Source organism: Tachyglossus aculeatus, chromosome 11 (genome assembly GCF_015852505.1).
Source record: "Tachyglossus aculeatus isolate mTacAcu1 chromosome 11, mTacAcu1.pri, whole genome shotgun sequence".
NCBI classification, from domain to species: domain Eukaryota; kingdom Metazoa; phylum Chordata; class Mammalia; order Monotremata; family Tachyglossidae; genus Tachyglossus; species Tachyglossus aculeatus.
In genome coordinates, this window is record NC_052076.1 from 55,137,267 (window position 1) to 55,155,962 (window position 18,696).

Genomic DNA, 18,696 nt, shown 5'->3' on the forward strand with positions numbered 1-18,696 from the left:
CGATTGAATGAATGAATCTGGGGTGGTCCATTATTCATCACTGAAGGAGCTGATTTGGGCCACTTTTCACGTCTACTTGGAAGCATGTCCTTTTCCGTTTTGCCCTGTGGGACACTTTCTCTTAGAAGAGGTAAAAAAATCTCTCTAGCCCTGGAATCTCTGATTTCATGGTCTTGGCCCAAGGGACACACTTTCTGAACACGCCAGACCCTCTCACGCTCACATTCTTATTAGTTTCTTTATTGGTTTTCAACACAGTTAATTCTCTCTACACCGACGAAGGTTTTTGTTTTTTTTTACATTTTTGTCGTCTCAATCTCATGGCATCAGTGCAACTCATAGCATCGACCTCCGTAAAAACACAAAAATAGGTTTTTCACCTTGTACACAGGAGAAAGTAGGAAATCAATTAATCTTCACCTTGGCTGAAAGGAAAAGCAAACCGACGGATACAGTCAGACCACCCTCAGAGACCACACGTGGGGACCCAATATATATATTATGTATAGATATTTATAGATAGCTCATCTTAAAGACCACACCAAAAAAAACCAAGGAAAATTGCGGCGCTATCTACAGTAAAAAGTATATTTTCTACCAGCTTTTCAAACATTCACATTTAATGTCCCAAGGAAGCGCACGGGAGAACAGAGTGGGAAACAAACTGATACACCACGTAGTTTCTAGAATGGTTAGTGACGCCTTAATACCATTTAGATGGAGTTACTTGAATGTGGGTAGAGTCGGTCTGCGTGTGTATGTACATGTATATGGGTGTGTGTGTCTCAGGCACACATTCAGACACTCGTCCTCTAAAAAATATATATGACGCATGAAGCTCAAGACCCTGTCCTGTTTACCATTAGCTCCCACCTCTTTTTACATCATGCCTCCGGTACAATGAACTTCTAACTTCTCTCTCTCTGTTCCCACCTCTTGAAGGGATGCCAAAGACCTACCCACTCGACCCACTCGCGATGCGATCCGTTCGCGGTAGCGAAACGGAGAGGGAGAAGCCGCCCGGCCCTGCGGAGATGGAAGTTCAGTGGGGCCCAGGGGCGTGACAGCAGAAGTGCTCTCGGATGGCGATGGGGGCTGCGGCTGAGATCCACAGGCAGGATTGGTGGGTAGCTTTCCCTTCCCTTCCCATCCGCTTCCTAAATTCTCCCTTTGCCATCGGGCCGGCTTCCGTGACACCCTGTGGCCCTAGTACAGCTAGGCCGACCCCAGGAGTTTGCCCTGGGAAGGACTGAAGTTTCAGGAAGAGTTCCTCGCGCCTTTCTTCTCCAAGCTCCAGAGGGAAAAAAAGCTCTTTAGTCACTGGACCAAGGTATTTCGGCGGGGTGTGTGTGTGCCCATTTCTAGATGGATCTAGAAAAGTGTTTAGTGCTGGGGTCAAATCCTGAGGCTGACCACTGCCCCTCGCTATCCCGGTTCTACTCGACTCCCAGCTCCGGTGACTGAAACCCCTTGGTGACATGTGTAAAGAGCGGTTCCAGGGCCCTGCATGCTCCAAAGCATTCAGGACACGGAGGGCCTTGGGCTTCCTGATCCTCCGGGGAAAATGTTGTAGGACACCCTCAGGAGGGACCAAGGCCTTGATGGATGCTTTGTCCAAAGTGCTCGGGAAGAAAGAGTGGGAGAAGAGACCTCCCAAGTAGAAGGTCGTTTCTCCCCCCGCCCCAACCCCAAATTTTCCCTGCTTTTTGCCTTTTCTGGATCCGGGGAGGCATTTTTCGACACCTACCTTGATTGAGAATTCTGGTCAATAGGCCTGATGCAGTTCCAGAAAGGCAGGCAGTCTCCGGGGATGATACAGGAGAAGAAAAACCTGCACATTTTTCTGCCTTGGCAGCTACATGAGAGGAATGAGGCCAACAGACTAATAGTGGTGCCGCACGGTCCCAATCCAAGAGAGCGGGGACCTTTCTTGCACTCACTCTTCCAGTGCTCTTTAAGCAGGGAGACAGTTTCCTAGTCTGACCTCTCTCTATCCTGGAAGCCCGGTGGGTTGGGGTTGGCAGGGAAGGAGTTGGGAGGGTGGAGGAAGAGGCCAGGTGGATTGGCCGTGCCCTGAGGGTCAGCAGGGGCAGTCGCTGACTCCAAGATGGAAACCCAGAGCCCCAAAACTGGGAGGCAGCTAGAGAAAAGGGCCTCTATTAGCCTTAAGCTCACTCTCCATTGGCTTTCAGCTTCTGACAGCAGATCGGGGTTGGAGAAAAGATAGTCGAGGAGGAGGTGCGGGCGGGTTCATCCTTTTGGTTATTGTTGATTGTCGTTTATGCAACAAAATAAAAAAATAAATGCCTGGTGAGGAGCAGGGGATACTGGAGTTCTAAGGACAGGGCACCTCCTCCCAGAATTTGCTCAGAAGCTGGTTCTTTCCTGGCTCTCTCTCTCTCTCTGACCTTTCGTACAACTAACCAAAATTCCACACTTGATGTTCTCCTGAACCACCAATGGATTTTTTTTTTTTTTTGATTTCACATCCATTCCCCTCGGTTAGCTGGGAGTCTTCCCCCTGGCTTGGTTTCGGGGGAAATGGAACTGAACTCTGGCCCCTTCCTCCACCCATCACGTCCCTTCCCTGTTTCAAAGATGCTCTGGGCCCGGGGGAAGAGGAAGAAGGGATCCTCGGGAAAAGCAAGCTGTCAGCCCCAGATCTTTTCTCCGGGCTCCTGGTTCTCGAGCCTCGGGGAGAAAGGTTTAGCTTTGAGAACCGATGGAGGCCCGGGAAAAGCCCCAGTGCTCAGAGGATAGATACCGGGGGACTTGTCAGCAAGCTTGCCACATGGAACGGGGGGCTCCTACGTAGCCCAGCTTCAGGGTCTCCCCCTCCCCGTCCTCCCCAGCCCGGAACTGAGAGAATAACCAAGGGGGGCCGGGAACTTGCCTTCAAATACTGTGGCTGACTTCCTACAGTTCCGGGGACTTATCCCTGGAGAGAGGCGGAGTAGCCACGGGCACGAGGCCGCTGGAGGAGGAGCAGCCCCGACTCGCCCGAGACTCTCTTCCCCGGAGCCCCAACTGGCCAAAGCGCCACGGGGGAGGACTCCATCTCAGTTCCCTGTCTCCCCCGACGACCTCAAAAAAGGGCTCTGGAGATTCTGTTTGGCTTGGCGTTTAAGGTGGCCCCCCCTCCATTTCAGGATATTTTACATTTTTTTTTTTAAATAAAAGAAAACTAACCCGCCCCGCTCCCCTCCCCAACACAAAGGAACTGTGGGCGTGAGCCCGGAATGGCGGTTGGATGGCGACTCGATGCGGGACGAGGCGGTGGGGGGAGGCCTGCGGGGGCCGGGGAAGGGCCTCAGCAGGACACCTCCATGGTGTGGTTGATCTGGCCCATGGCCTCGCTGCTCTCCGAGTGGGTACAAGCCCGGGGGCGGCTGCCTTCTGCCGAGCTGGCGCTGGTGAGGGACGCCGTGCGGGAACGGGCCAGGCGGGTCATGCCGGCCGAGGGCACTGCGGACACGGAACCGGCCGGGGCGGGCGGGGAGGGAGACAGGCGGACAGAGAGAGGAGGAGAGACAGAGAGAGAGAGAAAACACACGGCATCAGTGTCCGAGCGAAGCCAGCGGGAGGCCAGGGCAGGCGGACATGCACGCTTGCACGCACGCACACACCCCCCCCCCCCGCAACACAAGCCAAGCGGCCAGCCGCGCCGGTCCTGAGTTTCCTGGCAGCCCCTTCCGGGGCCTCCGGGCCCGCTCCTGGTAACCGGTACCGCTTTGCTCAAGCCTAGGACATGCAGTGTTGGTGACGGCGGGGTGATGGAAGCAAGAAGTGGGGCGTGGGAGGGCAGGGAGGACCACAGTTCTGTGTCTGGGGCGGCTGCCCTGGACTCTCTTCCTCCCTTCAAAGCCCTACTGAGAGCTCACCTCCTCCAGGAGGCCTTCCCACACTCAGCCCCCTTTTTCCTCTCCTCCTTCCCCTCCCCACAGCACCTGTATATATATTTGTACAGATTGATTACTCTATTTTACTTGTACTTATTTACTATTGTTTTTATTTTGTTAAGGATGTGCATTTAGCTTTAATTCTATTTATTCTGACGACTTGACACCTGCCCACATGTTTTGTTTCGTCTGTCTCCCCCTTCTAGACTGTGAGCCCGCTGTTGGTAGGGACCGTCTCTATATGTCGCCAACTTGTACTTCCCAAGCGCTTAGTACAGTGCTCTGCACACAGTAAGCGCTCAATAAATACGATTGGATGAATGAATGAATGACTCCGAAGAGTCCTGAGGGAACGGTGTTAGGAGACACTAAGCCCAGAGAAGCAGTGTGGCTTAGTGGAAAGAGCCCAGGCTTGGGAGTCAGAGGTCATGGGTTCTAATTCCACCTCTGCCACTTAATAATAATAATAATGGCATTTGTTAAGCGCTTACTATGTGCAAAGCACTGTTCTAAGTGCTGGGGAGGTAACAAGGTGATCAGGCTGTCCCACGGGGGGCTCACAGTCTTAATTCCCATTTTACAGATGAGGGAACTGAGGCCCAGAGAAGTGAAGTGACTTGTCAGCTGTGTGACCTTGGGCAAGTCACGTAACCTCTCTGGGCCTCAGTTCCCTCATCTGTAAAACGGAGGTGAAGACTGTGAGCCTCACGTAGGACAACCTGATTACCTTGTATCTACCCCAGTGCTTGGCACACAGTAAGTGCTCAACAAATACCACCATTATTATTATTATTATTAAGCCTGAAGAGAGGGCCCTCGGCCGTGCCTCAAAGCAGCGACGGACATCCCGGGGGCTTCGGACCACCCTACTGGGCTGGGTTTCCTCGGCTGGGGCCCCTCACCGTCTCCATCCTGGGCCTGAGTGAAGCTGGTTCAGCCGCTTTAGTGAGACTCCACTTTCCAAATCCAAGAGCCCTCCAGATGGGACGGGTTCTCCCGACCCTCCCTCTGAGAGGCTCGCTAGAGCCGCTTCTTCCGCGGCAAAGAACGGACGCGAGGGGCCCACAACCGGGGAAAAGAAAAAAAAGCAGAAAGGGGAAGCCTTTGGTCACAGGCAGCCTCAGACCGCTACTAGAATGAGCCTGTTGAAAGGCTGGTGGCCGGAGGAGTCCAAGGTAGCTTGGACAGAACAGAGGGGATTTTCCAGTGGATTCCCCGCCGAGGGGGTGGCGGCAGCCTGGTGCGGAGCAGTGGGGACGGGAACTGGAGCAAGACGCAGCCTCCTTACGGCGATGCACACGGAAGGAGGATGGGGACAAGGTACATGCAGGTGGGTGAGCGCGGGGGAGCAGGTGAGGACAGAGACGGGGGCTACCTGCGCTGCCACTCAGCCTTCGGTCCTTCAGGTACGCAACTAAGAGAGAAGACAGAGAGCAAGAGAAGAAGGGGCGGGGGGGGGGGGGGGATACAAAATATGGGTTGAGGAACTTTGTCAAATGACCCAGCCAAGACACGGATGGAGAGAGAAAGACACGGACGGAAGGCGGGATGGAATGTGCCCCGATCCCACCGAGCCCCCAAGGCTGCCCCCGAAGAACTGCTCTTCCAGGGAGAGAATGTGAAATCCCACTCCTCTGTCTGTCTGGTGGAAAGAGGAAGGAGCCAGGTTGTTTTTTTTTTTTTTTATGGTATCTGTTGAGCACTTACTGTACGCCAGGCATTGTTCTAAGCACTAAGGTAGAGGTGGTAATCAGATTGGACACAGTCAATGCCTCACAATGGGGCTCACGGTCTCAATCCCCATTTTTTACAGATGAGGGAACTGAAGCTCATCCTGGCTGAAGTGGCCAGAGCCCAGGCAATTTGTAAGCCAAATTTATCCTTGGTGGCTTCAAATTCCAGGCTCTCGGCAATCACTTCATTCTGCTCCGCCTGCCGGCAGCCCTGCACTTCACTAGCCTCCCGGCAGACACAAGACTTTTTTTTCTTACAGTTCTCTAAGGCCAACGGATCCACAGCGCCTTTTTGTTTTTCTGGATTCACTCCTGCCTCTTACAGTGCGTCCACCTGATAGACAGGTTAGAGAATAATAATTGTGGCATTTATGTGCCAAGCACTGTACTAAGCGCCAGGGTAGACGCAAGATAATCGGGCCCCACAGGGTGGGTGATAAAAGAGGTATTGAATCCCCATTTTGCAGGTGAGGGAACTAAGGCACAGAGAGTTTAAGTGACTCACGCAAGGTCACACAGCAGACAAGTGGCGGAGCCGGGATTAGCCCCCTGGTCCTCTGACTCCCAAGCCGGTGGTCTTTTCACTAGATCACTCTGCAGCACCAGGTTAGATCACTGGGAAGGTGGACAAAAAGTCCTGGGTTCTAATTCCGGTCCAGGTGATAACCTTCTATGTGACCTTGCAGAAGTCACCAACTCACGGGCCTGTTTCCCCAACAGGGAAATGCAGCTCCTATCTTCTCTCCCCTACATGTTAGAATTGTGAGAATAAACAATGCTTTATAAAACCCGGGGGAATAATTAAGTATTTTTAAATGGCGCTTTGTGAGCCCTGGGTGGGAGCAAAGTGTGAGTGACAAAAAGGTGTGGGGCGTTGCGGGGGGAGGGAGCAGCGTGATGAAGACGGTGCCTGGTTTGCCAAGCGCAATGAGGGGCCGGGTGGGATGGCCGTGGATTCCATTTGGGTTTTTCAAACTGGAATTCCTATGGATCCATTCGGCAGGTCCATAGCACAGGGTGAGTCAGTCAATCATATTTATTGAGCACTTACTGTGGTGCACAGCACTGTACTAAGTATTGGGGAGAGTACAACATAACAATATAACAGACTCATTCCCCATCCACACCGAGCTTACAGTTTACAGGGGGAGACAGACATTAATATAAATAAATACAATTACAGACATGGACATGGGTGCTGTGGGGTTTGATGGCGGGGGGGATGAATAAGGGGAGCAAGTCAAGGTGGTACAGAAGGGAGTGGGAGAAGAGGAAAGGAGGCCTTAGTCAGGGAAGGCTTCTTGGGGGAGATGGGCCTTCGATAAGGCTTTGAAAGTGGGGAGAGGCATTGTTTTTTGGATGTCAGGAGGGAGGGCTTTCCAGGCCAGAGGCAGGACTTTGGCAAGAGTTGGGCGAACTGGTTAAAACTAGGCCAGCCGTGGCTTTGATGCCAGGATTGCCACCACGGGGGCCGGGGGGTCCTCGGACTGCTGAATGCACAAGGCCTTCTGGATCAGTGGAACAGCAAACCGTGAGCACGCGGAGTCCTTTGGGATGTAGAATAGTACAGCGTCCAAGGCAGCCTATCGACTACAAGAGCTACGGGTCCTGTCTGACCCAGTGACCGCTGATCGGGAGGTGGGGGACAGGTGAGCATTTGTAGGAAAGAACCGTATGTTAACGGGAGCATGTGAATGAAAGAACCCCCAAACTCTTCTTCCCAGATTCCTCCTCATTCCCTTCCTATTTTTATTCTCTGCGGGCCCTTTCGAAACGCTCCCCAGGCCGAGGGTCAGACACTACTTCCTCGGTACCCTGCCCCACGTCTTGGCTTTCGCTCGGGATCCTTAAGTGCTTCCTAACCTGAAGGAATCCTTCTCCAAGGAATGAACTGAGTGATCTCACTTGGAAGCAGACCCAGAATCCTCCCGGCAGAGCAGCCAAGAGGATCGCGACATCCAAAGAGCCAGCCAAGCCAAGAATCCACAATCCTGATCAGGAAACCAAGAACCGGAGAGGTGGACCCAAGGTGGGTTCTGGGAGCCAAGGAAGAAATTCCGCAAGGGATCCCAACCAAACCTACTGGTAACGGTCTCCTGCGCCCTGGGCCCCACACCTTTACTCTGGTTTCCCAGCTCTGCTTCCCCGGGAGTCGCGCGACGAAGACAAACTTTCCGCCTACGGCTCATGGCAGGCCCGTAACGTCATTTCTTGAAACAGGAGGGCAATGAGGGGGCAGGAGCAAACGGGCGAGAAAGAGAGAGAGCACGGGAGAGTGAGAGAGTGTGAGAGCGTGGAAGCATGAAGAGAGTACGAGACTGTGAGTGTGTGACAGCATGAGGAGAGCACAAAAGCAAAAATGAGGGAGAGCTCTCCCGCTCACAGTGTAAGGGAAAAGCTGTTCCTGCCTCACCACCACAGGTGATCGCCACACTCTTGCGTGAGGAACCAGAAAGATGGCTGGGTATCCAGGCAACAAGGCAGCCTTCCCTGGTTCACCTTTGGGCACCTGCCTGTATTCTCCACTCCGCACAACACATCATCCACCCGTACACAATCAATCAATCGTATTTACTGAGTGCTTACTATGTACAGAGCACCGTACTAAGCGCTCGGGAGAGTAGAAAACTACAGAATTAGCAGGCACGTTCTCTGCCCACAGCAAGCTTGCAGTCTAGAGGGGGATCGGACATTAATATGACTAAATCATTTATAATCGATAATCACAAATATAATAATAATAATAATGGCATTTGTTAAGCGCTTACTATGTGCCAAGCGCTGTTCTAAGCGCTGGGGAGGATACAAGGTGATCAGGTTGTCCCACGTGGGGCTCACGGTCTTAATCCCCATTTTCCAGATGAGGTCACTGAGGCCCAGAGAAGTGACTCACCCAAAGTCACACAGCTGACAGGTGGCGGAGCCGGGATTGGAACCCATGACCTCTGACTCCCAAACCAAGGCTCTTTCCACTGAGCCAGACATATATATATTCATTCATTCAACTGTATTCAGCGCTTAGAACAGTGCCAGCGCTTAGAACAGTGCTTTGCACATAGTAAGCGCTTCATAAATGCCATTATTATTATTATAATTATATTATTTACTGAGCGCTTACTGTGTGCAGAGCACTGTACTAAGCGCTTGGGAAGTACAAGTCGGCAACATAAAGAGACGGTCCCTACCCAACAACGGGATAAAATTTGTAACACACATACCCACGAAGGAAAAAAACTTAAGTTTCCCTCCAATTACAGATGCATAAACGTATGTGTTTTCTTACAATATACTGTGTGCGTATACACGTGCCGCCTGCACACACTCACCTTTTAGACTGTGAGCCCACTGTTGGGTAGGGACTGTCTCTATATGTTGCCAATTTGTACTTCCCAAGCGCTTAGTACAGTGCTCTGCACATAGTAAGCGCTCAACAAATACGATTGATGATGATGATACACTCACAGCTTCCCCAGACCAGTGAGATACACTGAGATTGTGGGTCTGTGCGCACACTTTGTGCGTATATCTGCCCGTGGTTCTTCACCAGCCTGCTTTCTGGCCCTGGCTCCCCGCTCACACCTCGGTGGGCCCCCCGCCATCCCTCCCGGCCTCCCTCCGTCCCCCAATTTGCCGGGCACCACTAGCCGCCCCCAGCCCCGCTGCCAATGGAGGTTTGCACTTACTGTAGCCCATGCCTTGCAGGAAATATTTAAAGGCTTCTGTCAGCTTCCCCGGCTGTGGGAGGGGAAGAGAAACATTTGCGTTAGAGCCAGCCGAGCCCCTGGGGTCCAGAGATGGCCTACAAGAAGAGCTCCTTGGGGAGGCTGAAGAGCTGGAGGAATGTCCACCGCCTCTCCCTCCTCCTGCCTGTCCCAGAGGGCAAACCCCCTTTTTTATGGTATTTTTTAAGTGCTTATTATGTGCGGGGTACCGTACTAAGTGCTGGGGTAGATACAAGCTAATCAGGCTGGACACAGTCCCTGGCCCACATGATGATGGTGATGATAGCATTTATTAAGCACTTACTATATGCAAAGGACTGTCCTAAGCGCTGGGGAGGTGACATATGTTGCCAACTTGTACTTCCCAAGCGCTTAGTCCAGTGCTCTGCACACAGTAAGCGCTCAATAAATACGATCGATTGATTGATTGATTGACAAGGCGATCAGGTTGTCCCCCGGGGGGCTCACAGTCTTAATCCCCATTTTACGGATGAGGTCACTGAGGCCCAGAGAAGTGAAGTGACTTGCCCAAAGTCACACAGCTGGCAACCACAGGGGGCTGACAGTCTTAATCCCCATTTTACAGTTGAGGAACTGAGGCCCAGAGAAGCGAAGTGACTTGCCCAAAGTCACACAGCTGACAAGTGGCAGACCCGGGATTTGAACCCATGACCTCTGACTCCAAAGCCCGGGCTCTTTCCACTGAGCCACGCTGCTTCTCCAATAATAATGGTATTTGCTAAGCGCTTACTATTCTAAGTGCTGGGGGGGTTACAAGGTGATCAGGTTGTCCCATGTGGGGCTCACAATCTTAATCCCCATTTTCCAGATGAGGGAACTGAGGCCCAGAGAAGTGAAGTGACTTGCCCAAAGTCACACAGCTGACAAGTGGTGGAGTCGGGATTCGAAACCATGACCTCTGACTCCCAAGCCCGGGTTGTTTCCACTGAGCCACGCTGACCGATCACCTTGTAACCTCCCCAGCGCTTAGAACAGTGCCTTGCACCTAGTAAGCACTTAATAAATGCCATCATTATTACTATTATTAATTGGCGGAGCCGGGATTCAAACGCATGACCTCTGACTCCAAAGCCCAGGCTCTTTCCATTGAGCCTCCCAGTCTTAACCCCCATTTTACAGATGAGGCCACTGAGGCCCAGAGAGGGGAAGCGTGGCTCAGTGGAAAGAGCCCGGGCTTCGGAGTCAGAGGTCATGGGTTCGAATCCCGGCTCCGCCACTTGTCAGCTGTGTGACTTTGGGCAAGTCACTTCACTTCTCTGGGCCTCAGTTACCTCCTCTGTAAAATGGGGATGAAGACTGTGAGCCCCACGTGGGACAACCTGGTCACCTTGTAATCTCCCCAGCGCTTAGAACAGTGCTTTGCATATAGTAAGCGCTTAATAAATGCCATTAAAAAAAAAAAGAGACTTGCCCCGATGCCAGGCGGCAGACAAGCGGGGACGAGAACCCAGGTGGTTCCAACTCCCAGGCCTGTGCTCTAGCCACCAGGCCAATCTACTTTTCCACCCAAAAGGCCCCCCTCATCTGCATCCTGGAGCTGAGGAACGACCACGCGGAGCAGGGGCATGCGGCGGCGGCGACGGAGGTGGAAGGGGGAGACGCGGGGATTTGGGAGCCCTGCTTCTCATCTGCCTCTCAATCAATCAATCGTATTTATTGAGTGCTTACTGTGTGCAGAGCACTGGACTAAGCGCTTGGGAAGTACAAGATGGCAACATCTAGAGACAGTCCCTACCCAACAGTGGGCTCACAGTCTAGAAGGGGGAGACAGAGAACAAAAGCAAACATACTAACAAAATAAAATAGATAGGTACAAGTAAAATAAATAAATAAATAGAGTAATGAATCTGTACAAACATAGATACATACATACAGGTGCGGTGGGGAAGGGAAGGAGGTAAGATGCAGGGGATGGAGAGGGGGAGCCTCTCAATCAATCAATCAATCAATCGTATTTATTGAGCGCTTACTGTGTGCAGAGCACTGGACTAAGCGCTTGGGAAGTACAAGCTGGCAACATATAGAGACAGTCCCTACCCAACAGTGGGCTCACAGTCTAGAAGGGGGAGACAGAGAACAGAAGCAAACATACTAACAAAATAAAATAGATAGGTACAAGTAAAATAAATAAATAAATAGAGTAATAAATGTGTACAAACATAGATACATATATACAGGTGCGGTGGGGAAGGGAAGGAGGTAAGATGCGGGGAATGGAGAGCGGGAGCCTCTCAATCAATCAATCAATCGTATTTATTGAGCTCTTACTGTGTGCAGAGCACTGGACTAAGCGCTTGGGAAGTACAAGCTGGCAACGTATAGACACAGTCCCTACCCAACAGTGGGCTCACAGTCTAGAAGGGGGAGAGAGAGAACAGAAGCAAACATACTAACAAAATAAAATAGATAGGTACAAGTAAAATAAATAAATAAATAGAGTAATAAATGTGTACAAACATAGATACATATATACAGGTGCGGTGGGGAAGGGAAGGAGGTAAGATGCGGGGGATGGAGAGCGGGAGCCTCTCAATCAATCAATCAATCGTATTTATTGAGCTCTTACTGTGTGCAGAGCACTGGACTAAGCGCTTGGGAAGTACAAGCTGGCAACGTATAGACACAGTCCCTACCCAACAGTGGGCTCACAGTCTAGAAGGGGGAGAGAGAGAACAGAAGCAAACATACTAACAAAATAAAATAGATAGGTACAAGTAAAATAAATAAATAAATAGAGTAATAAATGTGTACAAACATAGATACATATATACAGGTGCGGTGGGGAAGGGAAGGAGGTAAGATGCGGGGGATGGAGAGGGGGAGCGGTTCTCACCTGGGTGACCTGGGGGAGTCCTCCGGAGTCGGCCATCTGCAGGGAGAGAAACCGCCGTCAGACACGGGGACGGGCGGAGAGCCACACCCTGGACTCCTGGGCGGCTTGGCCACCCACACTGTTCATTCAATCATATTTATTGAGCGCTTACTGTGTGCAGAGCACTGTACTAAGTGCTTGGGAAAGCGCTTAAACCTCAAAAATCTCCAGTGGCTACCAATCAATCTGCGCATCAGGCAGAAACTCCTCACCCTGGGCTTCAAGGCCGTCCATCACCTCGCCCCCTCCTACCTCCCCTCCCTTCTGTCCTTCTCCAGCCCAGCCCGCACCCTCCACTCCTCCGCCGCTAATCTCCTCACCGTACCTCGCTCTCGCCCGTCCCGCCATCGACCCCCGGCCCACGTCCTCCCCCGGGCCTGGAATGCCCCCAATCCCTCTGCCCATCCGCCAAGCTAGCTCTCTTCCTCCCTTCAAGGCCCTGCTGAGAGCTCACCTCCTCCAGAAGGCCTTCCCAGACTGAGCCCCTTCCTTCCTCTCCCCCTCATCCCCCTCTCCATCCCCCCATCTTACCTCCTTCCCTTCCCCACAGCACCTGTATATATGTATATATGTTTGTACATATTTATTACTCTATTTATTTATTTATTTTACTTGTACATATCTATTCTATTTATTTTATTTTGTTAGTATGTTTGGTTTTGTTCTCTGTCTCCCCCTTTTAGACTGTGAGCCCAATGTTGGGTAGGGACTGTCCCTATATGTTGCCAATTTGTACTTCCCAAGCGCTTAGTACAGTGCTCTCCACATAGTAAGCACTCAATAAATATGATTGATTGATTGACTGATTGGGAAGTACAAGTCAGCAACATATAGAGACGGTCCCTACCCAAAAACGGGCTCACAGTCTAGAAGGGACTGTCTGCCCTTCCTGCCCACAGAAACCTCGGGTATGCCCTGAGTCCCCAATCCTCTTGGGGACTTGTTTTTGGCTGTAAGCATCCTTGGAATGACCATGCGGATGCCTTAAGGGATGCCACCCTCACTTGGGCCTCCCTCTCCCCGGCTGCCAGCCTAAAGCCCAGCCGCCTGGGTTCCAGCGGAGGCCCGCTCTCTCTTCATTTGGACTTCCCAAGCGCTTCGTACAGTGCTCTGCACACAGTAAGCGCTCAATAAATACGGTTGAATGAATGAATGAATACCGTCTGCGTTCGAACTCGGAGCCCAGTGCCCCTTGTGAGCCTACTGTTAGGTAGGGACTGCCTCTATATGTTGCCAACTTGTACTTCCCAAGCGCTTAGTACAGTGCTCTGCACACAGTAAGTGCTCAATAAATACAATTGATGATGATGATGATGGCACAGGAGTGAGACCCAGCGGACCCTAGCCGCTTGAGGTATGAGGGCAGTGGGGGCAATGTGGTTGGGCAGAGGGGCTCTGCCAAACTCCCCAGCCCTTTCGTCAGACCAAGTGAGGGAACAGAGGGACCCTGGTTACATTGGATTTCCCAAGCGCTTAGTACAGTGCTCTGCACACAGTAAGCACTCAATAAATACGACTGAATGGATGAATGAATGAATGAGGCTTGGGCAGGGGGTCGGCGAGTGGTGATGTTACCTTTAAGAAGGTGGTGTTGGTTGGATCCAGTTTGGAGTTACACTCAACCTGGGAATAATGACAGCATTCTTTCAGAAGCTCCAGGAACAAAGCAGAATTGTCACCCTCATAATAATAATAATGATGGCACTTGTTAAGTGCTTACTATGTGCCACGCACTGTTCTAAGCACTGCGGGGGGGGGGGGGGGGGGGGGGGATATAAGGTAATCAGGTTGTCCCACATGGGGCTCACCGTCTTAATCCCCATTTTACAGATGAGGTCACTGAGGCCCAGAGAAGTGAAGTGACTGGCCCAAAGTCACACAGCTGACAAGCGGCGGGGCCGGGATTAGAGCCCTCAAGGTTGTGTGGCTTAGGAACTCCTCTAATGATTACAGTGGCAGTATCTGTTCAGCGCTTACTATGTGCCAAGTACTACACTAAACGCTGGGGTAAGTACGACATCATCAGGTCAGACACAATCCCCATCCCACGTAGGGCTCAGAGTCTAAGGAGGGAGAAGAGGTACTGAATCCTCATTTTTACAGATGAGGAAACTGAGGCCCGGAGAAGTTAAGCGACTTGCCCGGGGTTGTAAAGCCGGCATGAGGCGGACAGGTCCCCTGTCTCCCAGGCCATGCTGCTTCCCTGCTTCTAGGATAGAGGAGGGGCAGCTCCCGGAGAGTTCCCGAAATCAAGGTGGGGAGGGAGATTAAGATTAAAAGTGGCTGGGGGGTGGGTGGGCGCGGGCAGCCTAGAGGGAGAGACATGAGAGACGAAAAGAGCGTAGAACAAGGAAGAGAAAGAGAGAGAGGAAGAGAGACAGAGAGGCAGGGTAGTAAGGAAAGGGTTTCCAATGGCAGAAACTTTTTGGGCTGGAGGAGGTGGGCAGACTGGAGGCGCTGAGAAGAGCAGGTAGGGGGAACGGAAAGAACAAAGCAGCGCGGCTCAGTGGAAAGAGCCCGGGCTTTGGAGTCGGAGGTCATGGGTTCAAATTCCGGCTCTGCCAATTGTCAGCTGCGTGACTTCGGGCAAGTCAGTTCATTTCTCTGGGCCTCAGTTACCTCATCTGGAAAATGGGGATGAAGACTGTGAGCCCTCCGTGGGACAACCTGATCACCTTGTAACCTCCCCAGCGCTTAGAACAGTGCTTTGCACATTTAAATGCCATCATTATTATTATTATTATTATTAACAAAGACACTGGGCCATTTCAGGTACTATAAAGAAGTGCATTAAAATCTTAGGTATATCAGAGACCGGGCTCTAAACTGACAATCGATTGTGCCAAGGTGTCTCAGAGTCCCTTAAAGCATCTCACAGGGACTGTTTCCGTGTTCAGTCGGGCAGTGATGGCACCTGAGCACACACAGGCAAAGAGCTGCAGCAGCAGGGGCCGAACATGGAAATCCTAACTCCCGATCACGTCTACGCTGCTCCCTCCAGGCCCGGAGCTCCGGTCCATCTGGGTGGCTCCTTAGCCCCGGGTTCTCAGGAGGGCGGGCGGGCTGTAACGCGGCCTTTACTCACCACCCCGTCCTCCGCAGGTGCGTTGTCTCCCACCACCAGCATCACGGGACAACTGGAGACACGGAGAGGAGAGACGGTCAGCCAGAGGGCCCCGACAGGACAGGGGCGGGGGCGGGCAGGGACACTTACCGAAGGGTCTTGGCATTAGGGACGGTTCCAGGTCTGTTTATGTCCAGATCTCTGCGGCTGGGAGACAGAAGGGGAAAAGGGGCTGGAGATGAGGGCTGTGGGAAGGCGGCGGCAGGCTGAATGTAGGCCGGGCAGCCCCTTCGCTGGAGGAGAAGGGTTTCCTCGCTACCCCCATCCGGGCCCCAGCACTATCAGCTGGCTACTTGACGTCACTCGACTCGAAACTCTTCCTTCCCTCGCTGCCCAACTGCCAAGGTAGGGGAGGAGGTTTGCCAATCCAGCAGTGGCTTGCGGGGGGACTCCCGGGCCCTGAGTTCGGCAGCTGTATCTGCCGGTATACACGGGGTAGAGTTCAGAGGGGGCTCACTGTGGCGTTTGGGGCCAAGACACAAGCAACCCTACTGCCCCCGGGCCTCCAACCCCGTAAGGGGCAGCGGGTCTCCGGAAGGGGAGGTCAGGGTCATCCCGAACCAAATATCCTGTGAAATGCCGAGGTGGGGGAGAGGCTATACTGCAGGCCACCCTGCTCCCACCTCCTGTGGCCCTCCCGTGGTTCCTTGGGAGCCCTGGACCCTTCGCCCGGGGCTCGGGTCTGGGCCGAGAGCCCCGTGCCGCCCGCCCTGACCTGTTGTACATGTTCCAGAAGAGCTGCAGGTTGAACTGATTCACCACGTTGCCGATCTGCTGCCGATAGCTCTGAACCAACTCCGTGTTGTTCACCAGCTCCTCCTGGGTGGCCGAGCAGGAGAACAGGGGGACCCAACCATCAGGGCTGAGCTCAGCTCAAGACCCAGACTTCCACTGCCGGGACTTTGGTAGCCCCGGCTCCTAGGCATGGGGTCCCGGCTTGCCTAGAGCCAAGCTGGGTGTCCTTTTAACTCTGCCAGAGCCTGGCTGGCCTCAGGTTATTACCTTCTCTCCCGTTCCCATCCTTGGGGGCTGCCAAAACTGCCCAGCTTGGGGGAAAGGAGGGAAGAGATGGAATGGAGTAGGCTGGAGGAGTTTCCCACTAAGGCCAGCCTCTCTAGCAGGGAGAGGATCGGTTTCTCCTCAGGCGGCATAATCTCTCCTCGATGCCCCATATTGGGAGAAAGACCCCTTGCTGAGCTGGCAGGGCCTCTCAGACCCTATTATAACCAAGACTATGGTGGGGAGAGTCACTGACTTTGGCAGGAACCATTAGACCCTATTATAACCAAGACTATGGTGAGGACCTGGGGGTAGCCCCATGATTCCCAACACAATCAGCCAACCAGCTCATCCCACCCCATTCCTGGGAACCTCTTTCCTAATAAGATAACTTGGCTTCTCAGTGGTCAGGAGGAACTGAAGACCTGAGACGCCAGCTCTTTGCTAGCCTGCTCCTCTCAATCGATCACGTTTACTCAGTGCTTACTGCGTGCGGAGCACCGTAGTAGCAGTTGGGAGAGTGCAGTATAAGAATGTTATAACAGAGTTGGTAGACACATTCCCTGCCTACAACGAGCTTATGGTCAACAGGACTCCCTCCCTCCTTGGCCCAGAAGCCTCCAACGCTTACCTGGCTGAACAGGTGAGACAAGACTGTATCAGGTAAGGTACTGGTCAAGCCAGAGAGCTGCAAGGGAAAAAAGAGGATCCTGATGGGGCGGTTCAAAGCACTACTGAGAGCTCCCCTCCTCCAGGAGGCCTTCCCAGACTGATCCCCCTCCTTCGTCTCCCCCTCCTCCCCCTCGCCTTACCTCCTTCCCCTCCCCACAGCACCTGTATATATGTTTGTACAGATTTATTACTCTATTTTACTTGTACATATTTACTATTCAATTTATTTTATTTTCTTAATATGTTTTTTGTTCTCTGTCTCCCCCTTCTAGACTGTGAGCCCACTGTTGGGTAGGGACCATCTCTATATGTTGCCAACTTGGACTTCCCAAGCGCTTAGTACAGTGCTCTGCACACGGTAAGCGCTCAATAAATACGACTGAATAAATGAATGACCAGGGGTGTCCCGCGGGACCCGGGGCCACCGGTGTCACCCCATCCCCATCCCACACCTCTTCCCTCAGCCCCATGGCTCTCACCTTTGTGGCAGCCCAGTCGATCCACCCCTTGCCATTGGGGTCAATGTTCATCAGGACCAGCCCCTCCACTAGGTCTGGAAAGATCAACTACAACCAAAAAAAGCAAACTAAGTCAAGGATCGATGAGAGCCAGGGGACTCTCACAGACCCGGGGGAGCTCCAGGACTAGGGCCCAGGGGTACAGATGGGCCTGATTAAGAAGGCTGATCGCACGGAGCTTGACACAGAGTAAGCGCTTAACAAATACCACAATTATGATTATTCTTATTATGCTCAGGAAACATTCATTGGTGGCTCAGCAGGAGAACCTGAAGAGGAGGCTGTGCCTGTGGACAGAGGATGGGTTTTCTGGGTGAGCGTGCGCTCTGAGGTAACTTCAGCTCCTCCTTTCCGGGCCTAGGAAATAGGTCCTCCAGAGATATTCCAAGAAGTTGGATTTGTCGCTTGGGGAACTGATGCTGATGGCTGCCATCATCCAGTCACACAGGACTGTGAGCCCTGTGTGGGACAGGGACTGTGTCCAACCAGATTTACCTGTATTTAGAACAGTGCTTGGCACATAGTGCTTAACAAGAACCAAAATTATGCTTCTAGGCCTCTAGGCCTTTGCTGTGGGCAACCCTGCCACACGTTCTCTCCTTGTTCTTCTGACCACACCGTGCTCCCACTTCCCTTCTCAAAACCCACCGACTGGCCGGCTGGGGAGGTCTGGCTCTCTGTCAGGAGCTCCCTCCCCTCCAGTTAAAACGAAGAGACGACATTTACCTGCCCTTCTCCCTCCCGCCTCCTCTTTCCCATCCCTTTGGCCGACGGGTTCAGAGATCCGCGCCCAGGTGGCTCACCGCAAACTTGGCCAGGACGTAGGCTCCGGCTCCGACCCCGATGCCGATCACGTACTTGAACCTGGAGGAGAAGCCAGCGAGACCCGCATTACGTTCCTTTGGTGGTCAAAAATAGGAGAACCAATCCACCAACTGTATTTATTGAGCCCTTGCTGTGTGGGGAGTACCATACTAAACGCTTGGGAGGGTAAAGTATAACAGAGTTGGTACAGCCTAGAGGGGGGAGATGGACATTGATATAAAAATAAATAAACTATGGATATGTACATAAGGGCTGTGGAGCTGAAGGAGGGGAAATCCAAGAGCCAGACAGTCTCCGGGTCTGAGGGTCAG

The 18,696-nt window shown here is 52.5% G+C and overlaps 1 protein-coding gene across 5 annotated transcripts in view; it reads right to left on the bottom strand.

Annotated features, from left to right (window-relative positions):
- Positions 1-219: 219 nt before the first annotated feature.
- Positions 220-18,696, bottom strand: part of NDRG4 (NDRG family member 4) — an 87,582-nt gene continuing 69,105 nt past the window's right edge. For 4 of the 5 annotated variants that reach the window (XM_038753563.1, XM_038753560.1, XM_038753561.1 and 1 more), the window contains 11 exons: positions 18,364-18,424; positions 17,522-17,608; positions 17,002-17,058; positions 16,087-16,190; positions 15,462-15,518; positions 15,333-15,384; positions 13,823-13,870; positions 12,209-12,244; positions 9,316-9,367; positions 5,275-5,313; positions 220-3,465 (listed from right to left, as the gene is read on the bottom strand). In XM_038753563.1, coding sequence (XP_038609491.1) covers positions 3,311-3,465; positions 5,275-5,313; positions 9,316-9,367; positions 12,209-12,244; positions 13,823-13,870; positions 15,333-15,384; positions 15,462-15,518; positions 16,087-16,190; positions 17,002-17,058; positions 17,522-17,608; positions 18,364-18,424 — 748 coding nt within the window. In that variant the 3' untranslated portion in view covers positions 220-3,310. The remainder of the gene's footprint in view (positions 3,466-5,274; positions 5,314-9,315; positions 9,368-12,208; positions 12,245-13,822; positions 13,871-15,332; positions 15,385-15,461; positions 15,519-16,086; positions 16,191-17,001; positions 17,059-17,521; positions 17,609-18,363; positions 18,425-18,696) is intronic. The other variant, XM_038753559.1, reaches the window with a different exon arrangement.